At 45.2% G+C, this 25,781-nt stretch overlaps 1 protein-coding gene across 10 annotated transcripts in view; it reads right to left on the reverse strand.

Moving 5' to 3' along the window:
• Positions 1 to 25,781, reverse strand: part of LOC5666818 (uncharacterized) — a 90,327-nt gene that overhangs the window by 43,488 nt on the left and 21,058 nt on the right. For all 10 annotated transcript variants that reach the window (XM_061646364.1, XM_061646415.1, XM_061646216.1 and 7 more), the window contains one exon: positions 3,548 to 4,179. In XM_061646364.1, coding sequence (XP_061502348.1) covers positions 3,548 to 3,673 — 126 coding nt within the window. In that variant the 5' untranslated portion in view covers positions 3,674 to 4,179. The remainder of the gene's footprint in view (positions 1 to 3,547; positions 4,180 to 25,781) is intronic.

Raw genomic sequence — 25,781 nt, forward strand, 5'->3', positions numbered from 1 at the left:
AGGTACGTTCGTCCTAGTGGTAGTGATTATTGTAGGCAGCACTATTAACGATTGTATTACAAAGATGGACACAAATGGTCGATTTTTCATGGAATTATCTTCACCAGCACTAACGAAACGGTAATTTCACTTTCATTAGCAGTATCGCATGAGTCAGCAGACAAAATTTTACACCTCTATTAGTCGTACACTAACCGTGATGGCCCAAAAAGTGAAGCAACTTCGTTTCGCGGGCGTGCGTGATCAAAGAACGGCAAGCCACCACAATTTAAGCGGACATCGTGCGGCAGTTTGTGAACGTCGTATAAGCCCGTTCCGGCCTCTACAACATACTATTGATTGATACTATTAGAAAACAATCAGAGCATCGAAAGAAAGCTCTAGTTCCGAATGGCCAAGACAAGAAGCTTCGAGGGAACATCAAGACCCAAGTAAAATCAACTGTCGATGCAACTGGGCAAACATTGCAATAGTACCTGTGAAACATGTACAAACATATCAGGAAGTAAAAATCGCGTCCACAAATTTTAGACGAATTTCGGCGGGCTTTCTAGTCCTCGAATCAGCGCTTAACATCTCGCAGTTACGTCCGTTCCAAAATTTTCTGTACCAACCTGAAGCAACATGCTCTACTCCAACAACGCGAAAACTGAGGAGGAATTGATAAAAATCGAAGGTACAACTTAAAAACATGAACGACTGGCAGCTTGCAAGGCCGTAGATTTGTTATTGTAGGTAAGCTTAAATAATTACCTTTCAAAGGATGTTCATGGGAAGAAATTATGTCTCTTAGATTTTAGAATTCCCTTAGAACCTGTTATCTATTCCTGAATGATGTCCTATCAATGCCTTTTCTTTTTATTGATTTTGTTGATTTTTTTCTGACTTGGAGCGAATTCCAAATTCCAATTGGAGCCAAAGGGTTTCGTGATGTGCCGTCGAGCGGACAATAGCGCATGGCTGCTATTTTGGACCGGTGTTCCATTTGTTGCATATTTCAATGTTTTATCTAGTTGCTGGATGGCTCCATGATTACTTGAGCTATTTGATTACATTAGTTTGCCATCAATTTAACTCAGAGGTTAAATAAATATCGATGTCCATTTATTTAACCAGAGTACAGAGTGTCCGTTACTCCCACTTGTGTGTTTTGCTTGAAACTTGTTTTTAGCTCTTTTATGGAAAAAGCAATAATTAAAACGATACAAACGCTCTGCCGATTCACGAATCGGGACAGTTGAAAGGCTTCGCACAGGCAAAAGGCAACGGCAGCACAGGTCGTAATTGACCCTACATGAACTGTTCGCTTTTTTCCTCTTTTTTTTGCAGATTTTTTACACATTTGTAGGGCTTCCCTACCAAGCGTAAGGTGTATTTTTAATGAACCACTTGAAAACAAAAAGAAAAGAAAACAGTCTCACTGGCTGAGATTGGGTTGTGACAATGGAATAGAGCCGGTTGCCACGGTCTCTGACTGTTGTACATGACACGGCAAGCACATTCGAGCAGCCAGGCACAATTTGCTTGCTGGAAAAAAAAGTATCATTTTCTGTTTCGCATCATTCGCATCAATCACTCAATGCGTCTCCCGCCTGTGGCACTGTCGCGGGTCCAATCAACGCACCGCGAACGCACTGCACCGAAGCATAAGCGCATCCGGAAGCCTCACACACACACACACACACACACACACACACACACACACACACACACACACACACACACACACACACGCACACACTTTTGCTTCCGCTTCCGTACCGTGCGTGATGCAATTAGCGTTACGTGAGCCGTGCGCCTTATCGGGAGAGACGACTGGCGCGTCACCTTTTTTTGTTGTTGTTGCCGTTTTGCCTGTCACTGTGTGTGTGTCTGTGTGTCATTTTCAAGCGTAAAACCCTCACGCTGCAATTTCATTGCCCGTAAGTAGTTTCATGATTATTGTTTCCTTTTATTTATTTTTTTTGCTTGAATGAATGCTCTAACTGACGCTGACACAAATTTGACTCCCAATCTTCAATTGTAACAGCGTGCAACGCCCATTTGTGCCTCGAAAACACCGATGCTGGTATGCAATTCAATAAGTTTTGTTTTGAGCGTGAACAATTATTCATTTCACGCGGTATGTTGAGTTGATTTGTGACGGATTTTGTGTTAAATTTCAAAAGGAAAGGGTAAACAGTGAATTAATGTACATATAAGTTCAAATAAGTCCTAGCCCTAACCTGCGTGAGGTGTGACTTGCAAACGACTTGCCGTAAGTGAGCAAATATTCCGTAAAGTGCTGCTCATTTGGAGTTCGGTCGCTTCTCACTGGCTACAAACCCGATCAATTTGAAATATAGAAAAATGTTTTTAGTATCAAACGAAAGGAATTTTATTTCCATTTTAACCCTTTCACGATCATAAGATTTCTAAGACTAGAAATGCCAAAACAATACTATTGTTGATATGAAGGAAGATCTCTTAATATGAAGGAAAAAAAATCGATTCAACGATAATTTATGAACCGATAATGAGTTTTGTGGAGGGGAAAAATATTTCCCATGGTCGTGCGAGGGTAAATTAAAAGATTTTTTTTTAAATATATAATGTTGATCTACAGCTTAATGCAACGGTCCATCTTTCGAAGCGACTCATTAGATTCTGCACGGGCGATATATACCCTTATCTAGCTTTTTTCCCAGTAGTCCATCACTAGGTAAAGCTCTTGAAGTAGTTTTCTCAATTTTCAAGCCTTTTTATGTATTTTTAATATCCTCAAAGTTTTACTTTAGGCAAGAATTCTGAACATTTATTGTTCCTTTTAACGCTTGAAGCTGCATCTCATCAAGTTGTTCAAAATTACAGGGATTTCCAAGCCATTTTCGAGTATAAACGTAGTTAAATGCCGCGTGCAAAACGTTAATCCAAAACAATCTTATTTTTCATTTCCATTATGATGATCATTAATTTCTTCAGTATGATTTTCAACACTTCAACGCTCTAATGCCGTCGTTTTTACACCGGGCTTTTAAAGCCGCATCTCATCAAGATTTGTTCCAAATTTTTAAAAACTAATATTACATGCATTTTGATGCATTTTACAGGGTTTTTCAACTCAGTTTCGAATGAAACATTGTTATTCACCGCATGCAAAAAGTTGTTCCACATCGATCTGACATTTCATTTCCATCATAATAATTTTTAAACAGCACAGCATGATTTTCATCACGTCTCAAGATGGATTGAGTTTGACAGTTCTTTGTTATGTGTTGTAAATCATGTGCTGGAACTGAAATTTCATTTTGAAACAAATAAATCATTTGACAGCTGTTGAAAACATGTTGGATGTGGTGAAAAACAATGTTTGCATTCGAAACTGACTTGAAACATCCTGTAATAGCTGGAGCTGGTTAATAAGCCAAACTCTGGTACTATTAAGTACTATTTAATTAAAACAACAACAACAAAAAACAAATAAACCAAACCACCCACAAGCAAGTGACGGAGAGTCAGGACCTTAACAGCGTGTTAAACAAGGCTGCTAATACAGCTGGTCACTTACCGCATTGGAAGCCGGTTTCGGGACGGTGGCGTGGGTCGGTAGCCCGGCCCCGATCGGATGGTGCGGCCGCCCAAGATGTGGCCCCGGGTGGCTGCCCCGGCCCGGTGGGCACCCATTATCGGCCATCCTGCTGCTGCTGCTGCTGCTGACGAGTTGTGCCGGCGTTGGTTCAGCGGCACCTTCCTACTGCGAACGGTCGGCGGCATCGGTAGCGGCAGGGAACGTCATACCTGCGCCGGCAGCTCTTTTCCAAACGCTCACGCGCCGATGGCACACGCACTTCGGCCCCCCCACGGGGGGATCACAATTCACGGGGTGGTTGGGATTTTTGGGGACACTGGTGGTGGTGGTGGTGGAGGAGGTGGTGGTGGTGAAGGGAGGATAAAGGATGCACCGCACTCGATGCAGGACCGCGGACGACTGATTCCGGTGCTCGGGCTGCGAGATGCAAATGAGTCGTCGTTTCTTCCTTTCCGTTCTGTCTTACACACACACACACAAACACGCGCGCACACGCGGGCTTTATCTCGGCTACAGTTTCGGCGACTTTCGCTTGCCCCGTGCTTGCCACGAACGGACGACCTCGACCAAAGAAGCTGTCGCTGCTGCTGCTGCTGCTGCTACGGGTTGTCCTAAAATGGGAAGGAAGAAAAAGAAAAGAGGCAAACGTACGATATGAGTGTCGCGTGTCTTGCTGCGCGTCCGTATGTATGACGGTTAAAATTCAATTAATCGAACAGCGAGAACTGTCCCTCCCCCCCCCCCCCCCTCCGGCTCGCGATTTGAAGGTTAGCAAGAGAAAGGCAGTAGATGTGTAGGGCGCAGGCGAGCGCGTCCTTGCCGCTGGACATGTTTGGTTCGCTGACGGTCCAACGGTAGGCGCGAAAAGGAAGAAATAAAAATTGCGAGCAATTAAGCAGCGGCAACACCCGACGCTGCGCGAAAAAGAAGGATGCTGCCCCTTAACAGTGGTGTACGCAGCCATGAATCACTTTCAGGGTTTGGTTGGTGCTTTGCTGGTAAAAGCATCGAGCAATCACAGTGCGCCAGTGACTGTTTTATTGCCATTTTATCCGACCGTGGCTCATGGTGGCTTTATAGTGCCGTGCGCTAATGCAGGGCTTTGCATGGCGCCGGTTGCGGGCAGAGTTCTCATTTAAACCCAAACATAGTTTTCGCGAAGGAATCTTTTCCGAGTGACAATTTGTAATTTCCTGTATAGTGTAAAACTTCTACGTAGGTTATTATATGTGTTTACCATTATATAATAAGTCAAACAAAATTATTAAAGTACAAGTAGAAAAACAAAAATCAAGGAATTAAAAAATAAGGTAACATTTATCATCGATACTCAAGAGTATGTTAAATATTAAAATGAGATGCTACCTTGTTGTGTGTCCTCTCAACGCTCTGACCACTATCACCATCACCATGTGTGTTCGGATTGTGTCCAAACGAGGTGTCCTTTTACCGCATCCAATGCACCGGAAATGCACACAGCAGTGCGCAACGCCAAGGGTTTACGTGTTTCTTTCACTTTCCCGAAGGTCACCCCGAAGGTGCAGAAGATACGAACCGAACCCTTTAAACACGTGCACCTCCTGACCATATTACAACCCACTACTACCCTCCACCCCGTCCCCCCTACCCCCTCGCCATCAATGCAAATGCAAATGCTGCATAAATGGTCGTCGGATTGCCGCAAAAGGTCACCGGAGGGCTTCGACATCTTCATACACAGAGCGCCACCGAAGAAATCGATTGCAACCTCCACACACACACACACATATACAGATTGATGGATTCGCTCTACTCCCTTCACTCCTTGGCTCGCTCTCCCCAACCCCCCGACTCAATGGCGCAAATATTCTTACGCTCGCTACCGCTCGGAGAGTGAAGGATATATTTGCCTTCCTCTGTTTGCTTCTCCGTTGACTGAACACATTTATAGTAATGATGAAAGAAAAATCGGCCGAGAAGAGGAAGAAGCACGCACAGCGGGTACTTCAACTCTCCTACCAAGCCGAACGTCGTCGTCGATGGGGCGCGCAATTATTGCGATAATTATCGGTGCCATTTGCACAAATTGTTAGCGAGCGTGCTGGAAAGAGAGAGTGCTTTTTTTTTTTGTTTTGTTTTGTGACAGAGCGGGAGGGTGTAGTAAAGCGTGTTGGGGTGCAAATGCAGCCTGGTGCAGTGTGCCTACCGGCTGGGCGGGGCAGGTGTTGCATTGGCATGCTTCGGGCCGCCAATTGTGTAACCTGGTGCGAAGCGACAAACCTATTTCGTACGAGCGTGACAAATCTGACGCTTTGTTGCTTGCCAGCCGCCGGAAGACGACTATGCTAATCAATGGCTAGCCGGCCGTCCCCGGTCATGGGTGGAATGAACCTTTTGGCATTGCACGGCACAAAAACGGCTGCCAACGGGTTTTTTTTTCAACAAAGCAAAGAAGTTAAAAAAATATTTCTTATTAAAATCATTTTTTGCTACACAGCCACACAACGAAACACTGCGAATTAATCATCGTTCACAGATGATACTGTTCAATACAATGGCTCGATTGTGTGTGAAAAAGCACAATCTTTCCACAACTTGAAAAAAAAAACAAAAACTTTGCAAATGCTTCCTCATGACATTTGGCCCTTCGAGCCGGATGAAGCATCGCAAACTGTCGATCCGCAACACTGGTGGCAGCACGATGCAAAATATCACATCAAAATGCTGCTAATTAAATTCCCGCACACACACACACACACACACGAGCAATCAGTTCAGTTCAGGGCGATTTATTATGGACAAACGACTTAAACGCGACCGTAGCCGACGAACCGCCTCTGATAAGGCAGGCGGGCGAACATCAACAATGGCGCGTAATGAACCGCCCAGCGGGCCCACAACATTGGGGCCGAGGTGGTACAAAACAAACCCGCGCTACGTTCCTCCACTAAAAGAAAAGCAACAAAAACAACAAAAACCATATTTGTGTGCATTAAGAAGTTATAAAGCGACGTTCTCACGTTGTTTGCAAACTGTGCCGCATGACGGATTCGGTTGTCACGTCATGCCCCGGGGGTCTGTGTTATCATGTGACTCCCGTTGCGCACTCCCAGTAGCCCTTCCCTCCCCCAGTGAGCGGCCAGCGAAATGCACTCGAAACAGTTTTGCGACAGTTTTGAGTTGACACAAAACACAAACTGTTTCTGTTCCTTCCCGTGAAGCCTCCCCCTACCCGTGGGTCGATACGGTTGGCGCTCATACGCTTATCGGCCCGGCGCAGGCATAGCTTGTTTTTGCTTTGTTATTACCCTCCAGCACACACACTCGAATGCATAAAACACTTGATACTAGTGAGTGGAAGGAGAAATACAGAGAAAAATTGAAGAAAAAAAAAACGGTGCAAACTATCCTACATAAAACGTGGCAGGAAGGCCCTTTCGGTATTTGCTAACTCCCCCCTCCCCCTCCCCCCAAGCCACCTGCCTGTTTATGTAACGCAAAATCGAACGGAGCGCGGTGGTATACAACTCGCTCGCGCGCCGTACCTTTAAAGGACGGTTTTGATTTTGTTTTGACGCAGTTTGGAAAAGGGAAGGGAAAGGAAGGTGGTGGTGATGGAAGCGTAAGGGTAGCGAGCTGGGTGCAGCAGCAAGGTCCACTGCAAGCCGATAGTGTGGTGTGTGGTGTGCATTTGGTAGCAATTGCAATACGTGCCGGCATGTCGCGTTCGGCCAGTCGGTGCATTTCGATCTGATCCCCCCCCCCTCCCTACTTTCCACCTCCTCTCTATGTCTGTTTATGTCATACTGGTAAAGGGGTGGGGAGGGGGAGGGGAGGGAGAGGGTGATTTGTGGAACGGTAAATTGCTTGGTTGGTGCACCAACTGGCGCAACACTTCGGCGCGGCGAAATTGTCACGTTGTGACAACCGGGCCCCGCCAGCATTAGATGGAGCTGATTATCGAATCCGCGTGCACAGGCAATCTTGTGCATCTTGCACACAGCCGCTGGGAATGGGAGAATGCACGGGGGTGGCGGAGTGATACTGATTATAGGATGCCCCGAGCCGGGGTTTTGTCGTGTGCAATGCAAAGGAAGTCGAATCGGGGGCAGTGTTTGGAGATGGACAAAGCTGAGCATTTCTTATCAGACACGGGAGGTTTTACTGAGCTCCCTCTCCCCCTCCTCCCTACCTTCATCCCGACTCCTCTCTCTCTCTCTCACTCTCCCTGCACAACTTTGATTAGTGTAAACAAAAGTGGTTTAATTACAGAAAACAGGGACAAATAATGCCTTTGCACATTTTAGTCCTTCGAACCGGACACTGAACAGATTTAATTAAAAAAAATATATATTCACTTTTTTTATAGCACGCCATTGTTATCAGCTCTTGTTTCAAACAATAACAAAAAATCACTGCACAATAATATAGCAAAAATAAGGTTGTGGTACAAAAACAAAGAAATTGTAGATGGAAAAGTTTAGTCCTTCGAACCGGATTTTAGCTAGTGATTCGCAACAAAATACCTTTTATGTGTACATCTTCGCCCAATTGAAGGCAGCTCTTTGTGAGGTTATGTTTTCATGATTTGTTGTTCTTTTAGCAACTCATTTTTAAAAATGGGCATAATATAGCAAAATAATATTGTGGTTAAAAAAACAAGGCAATTGTAGATGGAAAAGTTTAGTCCTTCGAACCGGATTTTAGCTAGTGATTCGCAACAAAATACCTTTTATGTGTACATCTTTGCCCAATTGAAGGCAGCTCTTTGTGAGGTTATATTTTCATGATTTGTTTTTCTTTTAGCAACTCATTTTTAAAAATGAGCATAATATAGCAAAATAATATTGTGGTTAAAAAAACAAGGCAATTGTAGATGGAAAAGTTTAGTCCTTCGAACCGGATTTTAGCTAGTGATTTGCAACAAAATACCTTTTATGTATACATCTTTGCCCAATTAAAGGCAGCTCTTTGTGAGGTTATATTTTCATGATTTGTTTTTCTTTTAGCAACTCATTTAAAAAAAACAAGGTAATTGTAGATGGAAAAGTTTAGTCCTTCGAACCGGATTTTAGCTAGTGATTCGCAACAAAATACCTTTTATGTATACATCTTTGCCCAATTAAAGGCAGCTCTTTGTGAGGTTATGTTTTCATGATTTGTTGTTCTTCTTTTAGCAACTCATTTTTAAAAATGAGCATAATATAGCAAAAATAATATTGTGGTTAAAAAAACCAGGTAATTGTAGATGGAAAAGTTTAGTCCTTCGAACCGGATTTTAGCTTGTGATTCGCAACAAAATACCTTTTATGTGTCCATCTTTGCCCAATTGAAGGTAGCTCTTTGTGAGGTTATATTTTCATGAGTTTTTTTTTCATTCGTCTTTTTTTCTTCTTCATTTACTTTTTTTTCTTCTTCATTTACCCATTTTTGTGACCATGATTTGACGGCAAATGATGCAAATAAACAAAAACCGTCTTATATCGTTTTAAATGGCACATTGGTGCATGATTGCAGCCATTGTGGATGGAAATAAAGAAATTAACCATCGTCGTGTTGAAATTCATTTTTTAAACCTCGCAATTTACACACACACATACACACTTTCATCGGCTCAGCAAAGGTGAAAGCGTGACGGTAATAGACTGACAGATAGATTTAGACGTCCCAAAAAACCCGACAAACCCGACAACCCCAAAGCAAATAACTGTTTAACGCGCACATATCAACACACACACACACCGGTCATAACTATCATGTATGCTTATGCTCGTCTACTCATCTGTATAATTTAGCAATTGGCTTTATGAGCGATAAATTACTCACTGTCGCGTGTTCCTCCACTCCGGGCGTAATATGTAGCCGGCCGCCCTCTCGTCCCCAATTATTGGCGCACCCTGATTTCGGCACACTTGGCGCTAATTACGGTGTGCGTAACGCGAGAAGAAGCAAATAGAAAAGGGAGAGGGACGATGGGGAGGGGGTCGTAAACACCGAAGGGAGCACCGTAAAATTTGATTTATTTCCCCGACCGTCGAAGTGAGTGATGGAAACCCGAGCGGTCGGACGCGCCCGGAAGGGAAAGCATTACTCATTGCGCATTTTTTCAGTGTGTGTGCTAATTTGCCTGTGTACAGTTGTTCCGTTGTTTTGCGGGGCAAATGACATCAACATTAACCGCCACAGACACACACGCACACACACACAAAAACACAAACCATGGAAGGAAAGCATGGCTTCAGCGTTATGCATTGCTGTGCAGAAATAAAAGTGCACAAACGAAGCACAACGAAACCATACCTTTTGACAGTTGCTGACAGCAGGTAAAAATGTAAAACAACACAACAACAACCGGGAGGAAGAGTACCAGAACGGCTGACCGGCGGTTTGCCTTTGATCTTTGTTAAGTTGCTTATGCAAAAAAAACAACCGGATTGTGTTGCAATTTAGAAATTTTCCATAATAAATACTCGTGTGTATGTCAAGGACAAGGTCAAGAAAGCTTATTATAAACTAGCACAATTATTACATGTCTTGTTTATTTTTCATCACATCATTATTAAACAATGAGAACAGCATTTTGTATGCAATTGCATCAAAGTTAAAGAGCTAAATTTCCACAGCAGCTATGACAATTGAGGCTCCAACACACAAGGCTTATCATGATCGATCACACTCATTGTTCTGACCCATCAAACTATTGAACATATTATCTTGGTTTTGCGAGTGAATGATATTTTCCAAGCCATTTCCCACCTCATACCCGGATCGTTTTCTTTATTTACGCAACGGAAAACTCAAGCTGTATTCAAGGACCGGAAAGAAGTGGCAAGTTATTGTTTGCGATCGGGAACAGTTTCGGAAAAACGGTTGCCCCTTACATTTGGAAAGCTTCCAAAAATAAGAAACTCGGTAAAACCGGGGGAGGGATGGTGTCGCCCACCGTATTGCCCTGATTAATCAACAGCTCACCACCGCACGCGAGGGTTGGCACCAAAGGGCGCAAAAAAAACAACCCGATCGCCCCCTGCAATCGTAGCAGCGCACAAAAAATTATATAATTTTACGACTTTCCTGTGCTGTGGGAAACATGTTTCCACCGCGTGACGTCTGAACTTAGGGATGAGTTACAATTCGGAACCGACTCCGGAAGGTAGGTCCGCTAAGCATTATCCGGATCCGTTTGGAATCATCTGGAGCCGGCTGGAATCAGCCGAAGTCGACCGGAGTCGAAGTCATTCGGAGTAATCCGGAGTCGGACGGAGTTGTCTGGAGTCGGAGTCTATCAGGCAGTCATCCAGAGTCGTCAGTAGTCACCCGGAGTCACTCAGAGTCATCCGGAGTCGTCAGGAGTCGGCCAGAGTCGGAGACGCCCGGAGTCGGAGTCGTCAGCAGTCGGTCCGGATTCGAAGTCATCCGGAGTCATCCAGGGTCTCCCGGAGTCGGAGTCTCCCGAAGTCGGATTCTCCCGGAGTCGGAGTCTCCCGGAGTCGGAGTCTCCCGAAGTCGGAGTCTCCCGGAGCCGGAATCTTCCGAAGTGGAAGTCATCCGGAGTCTTCTTCCAAAGTCGAAATAATCCGAAATCGTCTTGAAATCTTGTGTAATCTTGTGGAATCGTCCGGAATCGCCCTGAGTCTAAGTCATCAGGAGCCATTCGGAGTCATCTGGAGTCCTCCAGAGTCGTCCAAAGTCATCCGGAGTCGTCCGAAGTTGCCTGGAGTCGCTCGGTGTCGAAGTCATCAGGAGCCATCCGGAGTCATCCTGAGTCGGAATCGTCCTCCGGAGTCGGAGAAATCCAGAGTCGTCTTGAGTCTTCCAGAGTTACCCGGAGTCATCTGGAGTCGTCTGGAGTCGTCCGAATTGCTCCGAAGTCGCGCTGAGTCGAAGTCAGGAGTCATGCGGTGTCATCGAAGTCGTCCAAAGTCGCCCGGAGTCCAAGTCATCTGGAGTCATCTGGAGTCATACGGACTCGGAATCGCCCGGAATCGTCTGGACTCTTCCAGAGTCGTCCGGTGTCGGAGTCATTCGAAGTCGTTAGGAGTAATCCGGAGTCGTTTGGAGTCATTCGAAGTCGGACGGAGCTGTCTGGAGTCGGAGTCCATCAGGCAGTCATGTGAAGTCGTCCGGAGTCGGAGTCGTCTGGAGTCAGAGTCTTAGTAATCCGAAGTCACCCGGAGTCGTCCAGGGTCTCCCGGAGTCGGAGTCTCCCGGAGCCGGAAACGTCCGAAGCCGTCCGGAGAAGCCCGAAGTGGAAGTCATCCGGAGTCATCGAAGTCGTCCAAAGTTGCCCGGAGTCGAAATCATCTGGAGTCATCCGGATTCATACGAACACGGAATCGCCCGGAATCGTCTGGAGTCTTCCGGAGTCATCCTGAGTCGGAATCGTCCGGGCGTAGCTAGTGGATCTGATATTACCATTGTTGGAATCGGACTAACAATAGCCGAATTCGGATCGGGCCGCTTCAGTGAGCACACCACTAAGTCGCAAGCTGAAGAACAACACGGCAGCTGGGCCCGGATGGCAGCACTACGGTCCAGAACTGGCCGAGTCCATCAGGGCAAGGCGCAAGTGGGTGAGTGCGCGCACTCGGCCACTTGAAAACGGTCGTAATAAAAGGCCATAAAATTAGTGCTCCGAGCACCAGGGGTTGGTTCTTTCAGGTTGGGCGTTTTTGTTGTTGTTGGCTTTCGCGAGCATCACCACGCGAGAGTGCACCGACGGGTGCACCGGGCCGATACGTGCGTGCAAGCGCGCGCGCGTGTAACCCATTAGGACCCTTCCGACCCATCACCCATGAAACCGTTCGCCCGTTCGATCTCCCGCTAAAAATGATAATAAAATCGCCAGCAATAAAAAGTGGGCCAAAGGGTACGGAGGCAAACTCAAGCATTGCAAAAACAAAAAAACACACTCACCACGGTACACAAAACACACCAAAGCGCACTACCTTGCAGGCAAATAAGCGACTAATGAGATCATCTTTCCGCTCAATCAGCACACTCGTCAAAACCCGCGGGCGCCGATTGCTCTTTGCTCGGTCCCCCATCCCCCCCCCCCCCCCCTCGTACGGAGGGCCGTGACAAGTGTGTCGCCTATATGGAGGCGAGGAAATGGAAAGCGAGACCTGCACACGCTGCGTTGGCTTTTTACGTTCCGGAAAGTCGTAAAATAAAAGCGAGAGCAGCAGCAGCAAAAACTCATCGTCGTCGTAGTTTTCGAGCCGATTTTGAGCTGAGCGGGGTTTCTGTCGCTTTTTCGCCTGGCACCAACCACAGCCGGCAGCAGACGGTTAGCGCCGGTGCCACACAATTTCATCACACCTCGTCACAACGCCTAAGGTGCAGCAGCGCGTAAGAGTTCCCTTTTTTTTGCAGCTTCTCAACCTGTTGCACTTCGCTTTGGGTCGTTAAATTTTCTGAACCCTTTAAACAAACAAACGAAAAAACAACAACATAAACTTCGGAAGTACATTTCGAAACACGGACCAGTGCGCACAGTCAATCTGGCACCAAGTGGGCAGAGATTGGAAAAAAAAATTTAGGGATAGACCCCCGGAGAAATGGGTACTTATTAAAGGAAATATGAAATCTAGTAAACTCATAAGTTTTGTTAACGTTCAACTTATTTGATTGATTTTGTTGTAATTATGAAAAGTGGCGTAGATTTATTCCATATTGTAACATTCGACATGTGTGTAATATTTTTTTATATTTTTGCTTTAAAATAAGCAATATTTCATAGCTTTCGCGGTTAATTTATTTTGAGATTTTGAATTTTAGATAATTTTAGGGAAACCCTATTTTCCTCTTAAAGAATAATAATAAACCACTAAAATCAAACGATCAAAAACCACTTTTTCTGTTCGACTGCTTAACCATTCGTTAGAAAATTGCAAAACGTTGGATTTATTTTAGTTTAATACTTGGTTATTGAAACAAAAACGACCATGACAAAAATAGAACTTTCATTTTTCGGGGTCCCATCCCATCCCGCGCTAATGCCCGCAGTGCAATTAGGGGCAGAAGTGCTAGAACACTTCTTCTCGCAAGGGCGTCATATGCCCCCGCCGGGGTGGAGGGGCCTCTTCCCGGGGCGGCCAGGAACAATAAAACGAAACGTGACGCAAAGGTAGGAAACTGACCATCGACACAAACACATGTGTTACCGGGGCGCGGGAAAAGTGCACTCAGTTGCAACGGCTCAGATGTACGTGTGCGTCGGCAGCGCCCGGTGCATCGTGTAACGGACACTGGGACAATGTGGGAGTGGAGTGTGCCAAAAAAAAACCCAATCATGAAACAAATATAAACAATTTTTTTTGGCTAAAAATCTTAACTCGTTTCCTTAAAAAATACTTAAATTTACAAAGCATTTTGAGTGTATAAATTTTTGTAAATTAAGTAAATTTCAGTACATTTTTTCAACGATTTTTAAATTATTTTTTCTACATTTTAAAATGTTAATTACATTGTCTTTCAACATCTGCTTATGCTCGTTTTAAACAATATTCTAAACGACTCCGCTTAGCAGACGGTAAACGCCGGTAAACGGAGCGCCATCTGTTGGTGGGATACGGTAGCCAACAGGAGCTTTAATCGTTTTGAAAGCTTTCGCTTCCCTCTGAACGGCAAGTTGCAGTAATGCTTCGCACGCATGCGATTTGTTTCAATACTAATTTTAAGCATGCCTCTCCGCAAAAATACATTTTTTTTTAAATAGAAAAGTTATACTTTTTGGAGCTTACAACCAACTCAACATCACTGGTTGATGATTCTAAAACTACTTACGTTCCTTCAGCCGTGGAGAAAAATCCCCATTGAATTGCCATCATCTAATAAAACTTATTTCAACCAAACTTTGCTTGCAAAGTGCCCACTGTGCCTAACCGAAGGCCCCGGCCTTCGCACGCGGGTGCACAGGAACCATACTTCGCGCGGATGGTGCAAAAAAAAAATAGATGAGGGTAAGGGTAAAGGAACGCGAAAGGTGCAGTTGGAAAAGGATAAACAAACAAATGTCGTCTCTCGCGGAGGTTTTCGGTGCGTTGCGTGCGGGAGGAGTGTGTGTGTGTGTGTGTGTTGCTAACCGCGCAACCGAGACGATGCTGCAGTCCGTAGAACCGCGGACCGCGGGAGCGGCAGCACGGGCAGCAACTTTATATAATTTTACAACCAGGCAGTTGGCGACGTGTGCACATTAGTTAAGGAGAGGGGTAAGCAGAGTAGCGATGGTAGTACTGGTAGTCATAAAAGCTGCACAGCACTGTTAAGCATTTTATTGCATTTTTTTCGTTTCTTGTTTTACAAAAACGATTTGTTGCTTGCTTTGTTCAGGTACGCGGACAAAGAGTCCGATGGAAAATTGAATATTGATTTGATTAAGTGAGATTTGAAGGGAGAAGATTCTGCAAGCAAGGCATCATAACACATGTCTGCGGAATTCATGTCACCCAATGGCGGGTACAATAAAAGCGTTTGTTACCATGCGATAGTGGAACCGGTTCCATGGTGCAGCCGTTAAATGCGCGCGCTGCAGCTCCTGGTTCGACGCTCGTGGTGTCTCGTGTTCAAATCTCGCGTCACGCCGAATTAATCGCTAATAAATAATAATTCAATTCTTTCCTTTTAAGCGCTGTGGCTGTGTGCGCAGAGTGATGGGGGGGGAGGGGGGGGGGGGGAAGGTCATAAAAAAACATTCATCATGTTTTTATTGATTGAGCTCTTTAGTGTGCTGCTGGGTGCGCAATGTCCATAAAAAAACACCATTGGGGTCCAATTCAACATATTTCAATGCAAAATGCACTCGATTTATTGTTCGAGTCGTTATAGCGCAGCGTGTAGCACTCTAGCGACTCATTGTCGCCATCGCTTATTCATACAACCATTGATAATTGCACCACTGATGGTGACACCTATTTATTGACGAGAGTTTTATAGAAGTTTAATGATTTACGATAGCTTCACATTTATATTACAAATAAATCTATCTTGCGTTATAAACTAGTATGCATTAGCGTAAGTTAGAATTTAAGGAAATTTTAAAGCAGTATTTTAAAGAAAGGCGAAGTATATTACTGTCATGTTCTTTACCTTAGTCTTCCAATACACTACTACACACTTGTGTAGTGTAGGTTGTCTGGTTTACACCCTCGCTATAAACGATGATATTCGCAAGCCCATCAAATTCATTCAATATTCAATCAACCTTGGTCAATTCAATATTTTAACCCATGACGGACGCGTTTATAGTCCAGCATACTTTGAGTTCTCTTCACAAATATTTTCGAGCTAATCGACTGGCAGTAAAATATCGAAATTAACTATCGTACCGATGCAAAAAAGAAAACATTGGGCAAGCGATTAACTGCTTGAATCGATTAGCAACTTGATTCTGTTTTCTTTTCACAACTCAGCAATACATAACTGGCATCTGAGGTACTTTGGTCCTTCGAACCGGATTTATCCATATTAGTAGCCTAAAAGATAAGACCTTTTATTAGTAGCCTAATAAAAGACATCGTTTGAATAAGAGCAAACGAAACATTGGTTAAATTGATTAAAAGCGTTGACTATTGGTTACGGTTTTAGTCAGTAGACATTTAGACATCATTGAGATGCTATTAAATTAATGGTCCTTCGAACCGGATTGAATTCTACCCTTTTCATTATCTACAAGATTCATGTGAAATAACACGGCCCAGTGTCTTCAAAGTGAAAAGTCAAGCTTTAAGGGAATCTAGCTCCTATCGCTAATCTCAATTGTTACATTTCTTCGTGCGGTTTTTTTTCGAAAACATTCTACCCTCACCATATCCAGCGGATGCTGGCCACATCGAGCAGCAGCTCTGGTCCGCTTGGCCCGCCGCGCACCTCCTTTTGGTGCACAGTTTTCGCCCTACACTCTGTGTGTGCAGCACAACCGGGACGGCAAACTGTTACCGGGACATACCACACGGCCCCACCCCCCCCCCCCGCCCGGTGCATGGCAGTGAAGGCAAGACCCTGGACAGTGCGCCCCGCACTGTCCGTGGCCGCGTTCCGCGCGCGCCCTCGGGCGCTGAATTAAATGTGTAAAAATAAAAGAACGGAACGGTTACGGTTTGTGAAAGCTGGATATTTATAGCTGGGCACAGCGCAGTGTCGGTGTCGGACCTGGCCGCTTCTTTCTCCGTTAGCGCGTTTTGCAAGCAACTCACACACACACACACACGGCGGACGACACAGATCATTCGCTCATCATTCGGGTGCTATTGTGATTTTCCAACACAACACACCTCATTGCAAGGGGGAACGGGAAGAATGGTAGGAACACATTCTCGGTAGGAAAATTCCCGTCCAACATGTGCGTCCGGAATCTGGCTGGCTGCGCGAAAAGCGACCCGCACACGTCGATAGTCGCTCGCCCGAACCGCAGGAACGCGATGCGGACAGCATCCCGGGCACCCCAGTAGCAGCAGCAGCAGCAGCAGCGACACGGAGCAAACGCTCGTTCGCCCACGCCAGCTCGCGCCAAACCGCAGACCAAACCGGCCGCCCGTTCGCACACCCGCAGGTCCCCGGCAGGTGTACTGGGGGTCGAGAAATATGAGCAAACGAGATCATCTTCTCCGTCTGTACGTGAGTGTGTTTGTATGTGTGAGTGTATGATTTTGTCTTCTACTTGGCATACGTGTCACACGTTTTCTATTACTGCCGCGGCGACGAAGGTATTTTTTTTTTTCAAAACGGCGGCACCAAGAGGGGAACACCGAAGGCCGCAGACCCCGGCGAGCGGGGTAGGAAAAACATTCTTTTTCCATGAGGCCGGAGGAAAGTTCGCGGCTCGCCAGGTTTGCGCGAGCGTGTGGACAAACCCAGGTTGGGTAAAAATAGCCAACAAAGGTGTGCGAAAAGGCGTGCTGTATATTAAACGGTTTTTAAAAATACCCTTTGGCAACAACAAAAAAAAAGCAGACCCCGTAGAGCTGAACTGTCTGCAGATGTGTCTGCAATTGTTTAGCCTGCAAATCATCACTGGTTAATCGTTTGCAGTCGAATTCTAATTCCGGCAAACAGCGCCAAACAGAACTGAGCCGATCTTGCCGTACTTGTCCATCGATTATTAGTTGACCACGAACGCTGGAAGATAGTTTTGACGATAAGGAGCAGGTACGGTGAATCCTAGGTACCTGTTGGGGAAAATTCCTATAAATTACCCTGAAATTTCCCTTCACTTCCTAGTTGTTATGTGGCATTTTTTCTCTTATTCCACAGGTCGATTAACCAATGCATTGAAATTATTCCAATCATCGTTTAGTTAAATTCATTTCATGTTCGGAAATTTCGTCTAGAATTTATCAGTACTTTTTTGGGACATTTCAGGGCATTTAGATACTAATCCTATGTTTTGATCAACCCTCTGGTTGAAAAAGATTTATATTAAAATTACGCAAATCTCTGTACTCTGCCTAGTGCTTTGGATGGTATTTTATTCTGCAGGTTGATTAACCAAGTCGTTACATTACCCTTTAAAGTAAATTCATCTCTGAATTTCCCCGTGAAAAAAGTACCACGAAATAACCCTAACATTTGTCAGCTGTGTTGTGGGAAATTTTACGAGTTTTTTAGGTTATTTAATAATAATAATAATAATAATAATAATAATAATAATAATAATAATAATAATAATAATAATAATAATAATAATAATAATAATAATAATAATAATAATAATAATAATAATAATAATAATAATAGTAATAATAATAATAATAATAATAACAATAATAATAATAATAAAAATAATAATAATAATAATAATAATAATAATAATAATAGTAATAATAATAATAATAATAATAATAATAATAATAATAATAATAATAATAATAATAATAATAATAATAGTAATAATATCGGTACGAAATTTTCTGAATCAATCAATCTCATTTCTTTGAAGTTGGATTATATTTCGTACTCTACCAACGAATGAGGCTTGCAAACATCTTGTTGTAAAGTGCCGAAGATGGTTCTCTCCCGAATCTAGATCATGCACAGAGCAATATATTGTTCATTTGCTGTCAAAACGCTCCATCATTCAAAGGGAATGTACATTGTAGCCAATGGCAGCACTTGTCAGACTGCGTCGCTCGACGCTGCGTCATCTAACCGCCGGGAGTATAAACCTAACGTAACTACTCGAACCTAACCTTTCGTCGGTACATCGCTGTGTCGGTTGGGTATACAGAGTTGTGCGGGAAATCCAATCGGACAGACGGTCGCCAACCAGTTTCGTACCGATTGGCAGTGACATCAAACTCCCAAACAGCAACGAATGACTACCAAGGTCCAAACATTCCACCCGAAAGTAGCGAGTGCTTGCAAGATTCTTTGCTCTCTCGCGCTCGCACGTATGCGTGAGTTTTTTATTTCCTTCTTTTTGGCTTCTTCTCCGAAAGAAAAAAGAACCACGGTCCGAGCGAAAATTCGTCATCCCCTGTCAGGCGTGCTGAAAATGTCCAAAATTAGTTTGCCGCATCATCCCCACTGTTGCTGTGTGTGTGTGTGCGCATCATCATCGCGCGCGCGACAACATGCCCGTCCGTCCGGCTGACTGTCAGCCTTTCAATGTTACCTTCCCCTTCAAGCCGGCACGACCAAGAACTCAAACCCAGCAAAACAACGCTCTAATCAGCCGATGGGGAGCGCTCTGTTTCGATAAACACACAAACAAACACACCCGGACCACTCCGTTTTGGATTCTAATGCTTTCTCTGACGGGGAGAACGGTGAACGTATGTTTTTTTCTTGTGTTGCCTGCCTCTTTCTCGCTTTCCACCCCACCCAAAAGGTTGATTGCGTAGCAAATGAAGCACGTCGGCTCGCTTCGACCCGGTACATGGAAGCTTAACGGTCCGTGACCACGGCACGAGCGACCGCGTGTTTATGACTCATGGCCGATTGCCCCACGGTGCCGATGTGGCTTAGTGCTAGAACAACAACAACAATGGGGTGCTTTGTGCCCTCTGCTGGGAAGGATGCTGCTGCCGCGTGACCGCTTGGTTTCGAGACAAAGAGCAGGGCGTTAAACCAGCACCAGGAGGAATGAACCACACCTGCTAATGAATGAGTTGCATTGGGCACTGGGGGGACACCTTGGGGATCTGTCGCCCGTGAATGCGTTCTCATTCACACCGTTGGGCGTCTGGGTCTCGGGCGCTAATTAGATCTTCTATCAGACGTCCATGGCTGGAGATGGCACAGCAAACAAATCTTGAGTTTCTGGGGTAGAGCCAAACCATGGCAAGCCTCTGGCGTTGTAGCTCAGATGAGTCTTCGACTCAGCAAGACACCCTCCGATTGTTTTAGGACGACTTCAGGATGATCTTGGGAGGCATCTAAGCACAGAACAGGATCACTATTGAATAATGTTTGTCTACAAATCTAATAAACCTGAAAAGAGCTCAAAATTCCATTGAAAGTGGTCCATATATTCCAATGAATAATATTCCTGATGTGTTGGATAATTACGCGCTTCGGGCGATTCTCCCTTGGTACTGATCATCAACTAGAGCATGACTGAGATCAAACATCATATGGCTGCGTGGTACACCTGAATAAGTTCCGAAAGCCTGTACAAGCCCGGGATGTCCGCTTAGGTCGTTACGCCAATAAGAAAAAGCGGAAGAATGCTGCTGGAATTCTGGAGCACCTAAACCTATGGGTTTTCCTATGACCAGATTGCAACTGTAATCAAATTAAAGGCAATGAGGAAACAACCAAAGAGTAACTGCTGCTACAACATAGTAACCGTTTTATTGAACTTCCTTGCTTTGCGCGTGACGGCAACGAAACGAACGAAACTTCCACCTGAGGCCGTGTTGTCGCCAGTTTTAGCATCACGCTCTTCCCGACCGGATGCAATCTCCGGGTGGCCCGGCCCAACACTGCGCCAACCGGAAGCAGCCTTCGTGCCAGCCCATCGACAGTTGATAGCAGTCTATTCTTCCCGGCAATTGAATTTCCCGAACCTTTCCAATAGACAGCTGAAACATATTACCGCTAACGGTGGTACGGTGCAGGAGCAAGTTCAAGGCCGACAAAACACGTCCTGTGCCAAGAAGCAGCACACAGCTAGAGGAAGTTCATGAGTTTTTTTTTTTTTTTTACCAGAACCGTTTCGGTACTGAATAACGAGATTTTTATAGATAGGATGTAGTGCGTTAGTGGTTCTGAAGACCATTTCCTCAAACATTTGCCTTCATCTGCCAATCGTCTTAGGCAGGAACACCATAAACATGGCCCAGAAATCTTTGGCTGTTTTTTGTTTTTTTATAATCATTATTTCAATCTTCGGGTCATCGAATTAAGCTGTTCGTTCGCACGCGCCCGCTGCAGTAGAAATTGATTGTTTTATGAGTAAAACATTTTTTAATTGCTTGTGACCGATCGGTCACCGTTCGAACGGTCTTATCGCCAGAGTACAGAGGATTGTTTGTTGTTTGTCGTTTTTGTCGTGCCACATTAACAACTTAGGCGTGTTGGCTGATAACTCCCGAGCCTCGAGCAAACATTGACATGAGCTCTCTCTCTCTCTCTCTCTCTCTCTCCCGTTTCTAACCCTTAGAATTGTTTAGGCTTCTGGTTTAAAACGTGTTTTTTTTTTTTGTACTAAATCAATTTGACTCAACGCAGAAAAATAAATATTAACCTTTTCCGGCTCATTGCTTGCTTATCATGGTTTTGCGAGGAAGCTGCTCGAATTAAGACAGAAGCTTTTGCTTGTAGCAAGAAAACCGATACGTAGCAAACGTGATAAATTATTAGAAATTTTCTATTACATTATTTAGAAATTCTTTTCTTTTATTTCATAAATTAGAACTACGATCTTTTCCCAACAGAATATTTTCCTCCTTGATTGCAACATAATTTTCATCGATTCTAAAAACTAAAAGCATAGTTTTTTATGATTTTTATTTATTGCTCTAATTTCTACTTCTTCTTCTTCTTCTTCTCTCTTCTTGTCGAGGGCATGTTTGGGTCTCTCTAGTACAACATGAACTACACACACTAGCCCTGATTTACCATTTAAACAAGGATTTAAACGTTTTAAACTCCGACGCACGAGTTCTGATATGAGAATCGAACCTATATGCGTTCTGCTCTGTCCGGAAGAACGCGCGCGGCTATCGATTGTGACTATCCGGCGCCAGCCGAATGCCAGCAGCTAATAAATGGTTTCTATCTCAAAGCTCGTTCACTCGCATGGCCATGAGCGTTGCCAGTATGTTGCCAATTGCGGCGAAATGTATGACTTTAACCAGTTAACTACTCCTTGCCAAGTAAATGCTCGGTGCAAATGCAAAGCAAAAATAAACGGAAATAAAGCCTATCGCAAGAGCAAATCGTCCGGCGACAAATCCAAAAGGTGAACACACCACACAGGCGCTCGCGCGCGATAGTGCGGCTCAATGGCGTCAAAAATGTGTCTAGCGAACCGGAATTTCTAGTCCTATCTTGTTCAAACACTGCAGTACCCTTGCCCGTTCTTCCCCGCTGCTCCCATTGCGCGCACACACACACACACACACACACTTGCGCATACAGGTATGAAATGTATCCCCACCAGCGAGATGCAACCAAATATTTACCGACGGAACGGTCACCTCGATTCCGAGACCCAGCAGACGCGGACGTGGAGCGCCGAGATAACGATCCCGCGGCCTCACCCATCCCATCCCTTTTTCTAGATGCCCTTTCTTCCCTCTTTTTCGCTCGCTCTCTCTCTCTCTCTCTCTCTCTCTCTCTCTCGCTCTCTCTATCTCTATAACAACCATTTAATAGTCGATTTTATCGACGTGGAAAGTGAAACCAGCTCGTCAGCAGAATGGGTTTACTTTGCTTCGCCCGTTTGCCCCCCCCCCCCCCCCCCGCCCTAGCCAAGGGCGATGACCATCGGGGCACACGGGAACACAGAGAATTCATCATACCGCCCCAAAAACACAGCACTAAACGGGAACGGCAGCAGCGAGTAAATGAAGCGGTACAACAGTCTCCTTTTCTTAGTCATCGGTTGGATTTGTTTTTTCGTTGCTTTTTTGGCTGTCGTTATTTTGTTGCTAGCCCTGGCTGACACATTCCTTGACACATCACCAGGTTGTGATTTTCACGCAAGAATTTTTCACAACACAGTCGCGCGCACTCACACACACACACACACCACAGTGTGACAATTGCGATCGAGAGTACAGAAACGCTTGGCTGGGAAGCCGCTGCCCGCAGCTCGTGTCGTGCGGTGTCAAAATATTTTCCAAAACGGAAACTCACACACAAGGTTTAAGCCCCCCCCCCCCCTCCCTCCCTCCCTCGCTCCCTTTACACTGTCTTTCGTCCCATTCGTTTTGGGGGGCACACGCGAACACACACGGACAGGGGTTGCGCGATTGCCGAAGGATGCGATGCGAGTCCGACCGTGGCAAGCTACCCTCTTACGTCACAGGTGACCGTCAGTGGGAGACGAAACATACTATCAAGCAAACAACAACAAAAAAATAACAGCAAAACAAAAAACACCGCTACCAAAACCGAGATGACGAACGTGCGCGCGAAAACTAAGCAAAAAAAAAAACTTTTACCGCCAGGTTGGGCAACGACAACCAAAAAGTACGGGAAAAAGACGGATTTGTCTTTCCGTTCTGACCTACCTTTTTTTTCTTCTTCTTCACCGGAAGTGCAAGGAGGGGAAGGGTGGTTGAGCGACAGTCTCGTGTCTCGTCGTGGCCGTGTGTGCACCGTTTTCACGTGAAACTCCGTTCTGCACCGCGCGGTGCCAAGACAAGTACGCGCGCGCGCTTGCTTTCTCTTTTCTTGGCCCGTTATCTCCCTCTTCCTTTTCTTTTTTTGTTTTCTACCACAGAAAAAAACACACACACACAATTCCTTCAAAGTAGGGTAAGAGCAGAGCATCGGAAACACCTGAAGGCAGCTGGGGGCGCTGCAAAGCGTGTTAGAAGCGAACGGCAAACGCCGCCCACCCACACATGGGGACACACCGTTTTCTTGCGATGAAAAATAGTGTCAGTGCCAAAATAAAAATAGATCTTTGCACAAACTGGTGGCCAAACACACATACACACACACACACACACACACGCGCGCGGCCCAGTGATGGAAAATGAAAGCATGCTGAAAGCTGACTTTTCCCACCCGCTAAATGGAATAGTTTTGCGCGAACCTTTTTTTGTTTACCGGTTTGCGTTGACGTTTTATTGAGCTGCCTCGAGGGACACCGTAGAAAGTGGACGTAGAAAACCATCGTTCTCCATCGTAGGAGTGATTTTTTTTTTGTTTTGTTTCCACCCGCAACACACAAAAGCCGCTACCAAACGAAGCGCACACTGACGTGCCACGTGCCAAAAACCGGCCACACCGCTTGCGTGTACGTTGGAGCGCGGGCCGCGTAAACACGCCGACGGACACGCGCCACAAAACCCCGGAAACGCGCGCACACACACACACACACATGGTTGTGGGTCAATGGGAAGGGTTTGGAATGAATTGTGCGGGTGCGTGATGACTAGGGGTGGACTTTTGCCCCCGTGCGCGGAAAAAACAATGCGAGGGGCGAGGTGGTAACAAATACGATAGCGCCACCGCGGTTGTAGGTTAGGATGTGGCGCGCTGCACACCACTGCACATTGGGCCGCCTGTATAACCGCCTGTATAAAAATCGAAAAACCAACTTTGTCGCAGGTTTACACCATATACATTTTCTTAAAACAGATACTTAAACTTAGTTGAAACCAAAATATTTTACGTTTTTGTCTTAAACTTACCGAGCAATAGGCCATCAAAGTACAAACTTTGTGTTTTTTTTTGTCTCAAATTTGGGCTATTTTTCGACCTAACATAAACCATCATATTTTAGTATGTGATGGTTAGATTTTGATAATCAATGTGTCGTTGGAAAGGTTTTTTGTCATACTTTGATGTAATGTATGAATATTTTGCAAAAACTTGGTTTTAAAGTGCATAAATGATTGAAAACCAAACATCACTGCTGAATTATTTGATTGTTGCGATTGTTGTAGGAGCCATACACCACCAGTATCCAACTACCTGTCATAAACCGGTATTTGAAACAAACAGGCCAAAAACAAAGCTGAAGAGAGGAAAAGCAGCTAAAAAAAGGTCGTAAGATAGGAATCGGCTCTTTTCAAAACCAACCATGAAAAACAACTTTTTTAGCGCATAACCGTTCAAATAGACATAGAGCGACGAAAAATAGCTCAAAATTTCACTCCGTGTAGATCAAAGTAGCTCATTTGTCTCAGTCAACCAACTTGTTTTATATTTGAAAACACACAAAAATTGGTTAAAATGTGTTCAAATCTATTGTTTGCGTTTGGTAGCAAAAATGTCGCGCGAGACGAGTAGCTCTGTTTGCAAAATTGAGCTACTTTTGTAATTGTCATGCATACTTGTGCTATCGCAGTCCTGAGTGCCGCCCACAAGATCCTGTCCCAGATCCTGTTCTGAGACAAATCCACCACCGACCAAATTTTCACTCTACGGCAGATCCTCCAGAAGTGCCGAGAGCGGCAGACCCCTACGCACCACCTGTTCATCGACTTCAAGGCGGCCGGAGACCGGAAGGAGCAATGCGAGCATCATGCAGCGGTACCACTTCCTTGGGAAGTTAATCCGGCTGCTAGAGGTCACCGTGAACGGGGTGCAGTGCAAGGTGAGAGAGACGTGAGACGTCGGAATCGTTTGAATCTCACAGGGGTCTGAGGCAAGGCGACGGACTCTCCTGTCTGTTCTTTAGCATCGCTCTGGAAGGTGTCGTTCGAGGCGCGGGGCTATACCACGACCTCCGTAGCACGATCCTCTACCGGTCTATCTAATTTCTTTGGCTTCGCGGATGACATCGACAACATCGGCAGGACAACAGCGAAGGTGTGTGAGGCGTACACCCGACTCAAACGCGAAGCAGCAAGCATTGTCCGTTCAGTCTGTGATAGGGCCCAACCTCGAGGTGGTAGAAGGGTTCTGCTATCTTGGACCGGTCGCTACTTCGGATAACGACATCAACAGCGAAATCCGGACACACGCATTGTGCAGGGGAGTCGTGCATACTAGGAGCCTTCACCGACTGCTGAGATCCAAAAGACTTCGAGCCCGCAACGAAATGTCGCAGATATATCGCACATCGATTCGCCCGGTGGTCCTCTACGGACACGAATCCTGCACCATC

This window comes from Anopheles gambiae, chromosome X, assembly GCF_943734735.2.
Source record: "Anopheles gambiae chromosome X, idAnoGambNW_F1_1, whole genome shotgun sequence".
Lineage (NCBI taxonomy): Eukaryota > Metazoa > Arthropoda > Insecta > Diptera > Culicidae > Anopheles > Anopheles gambiae.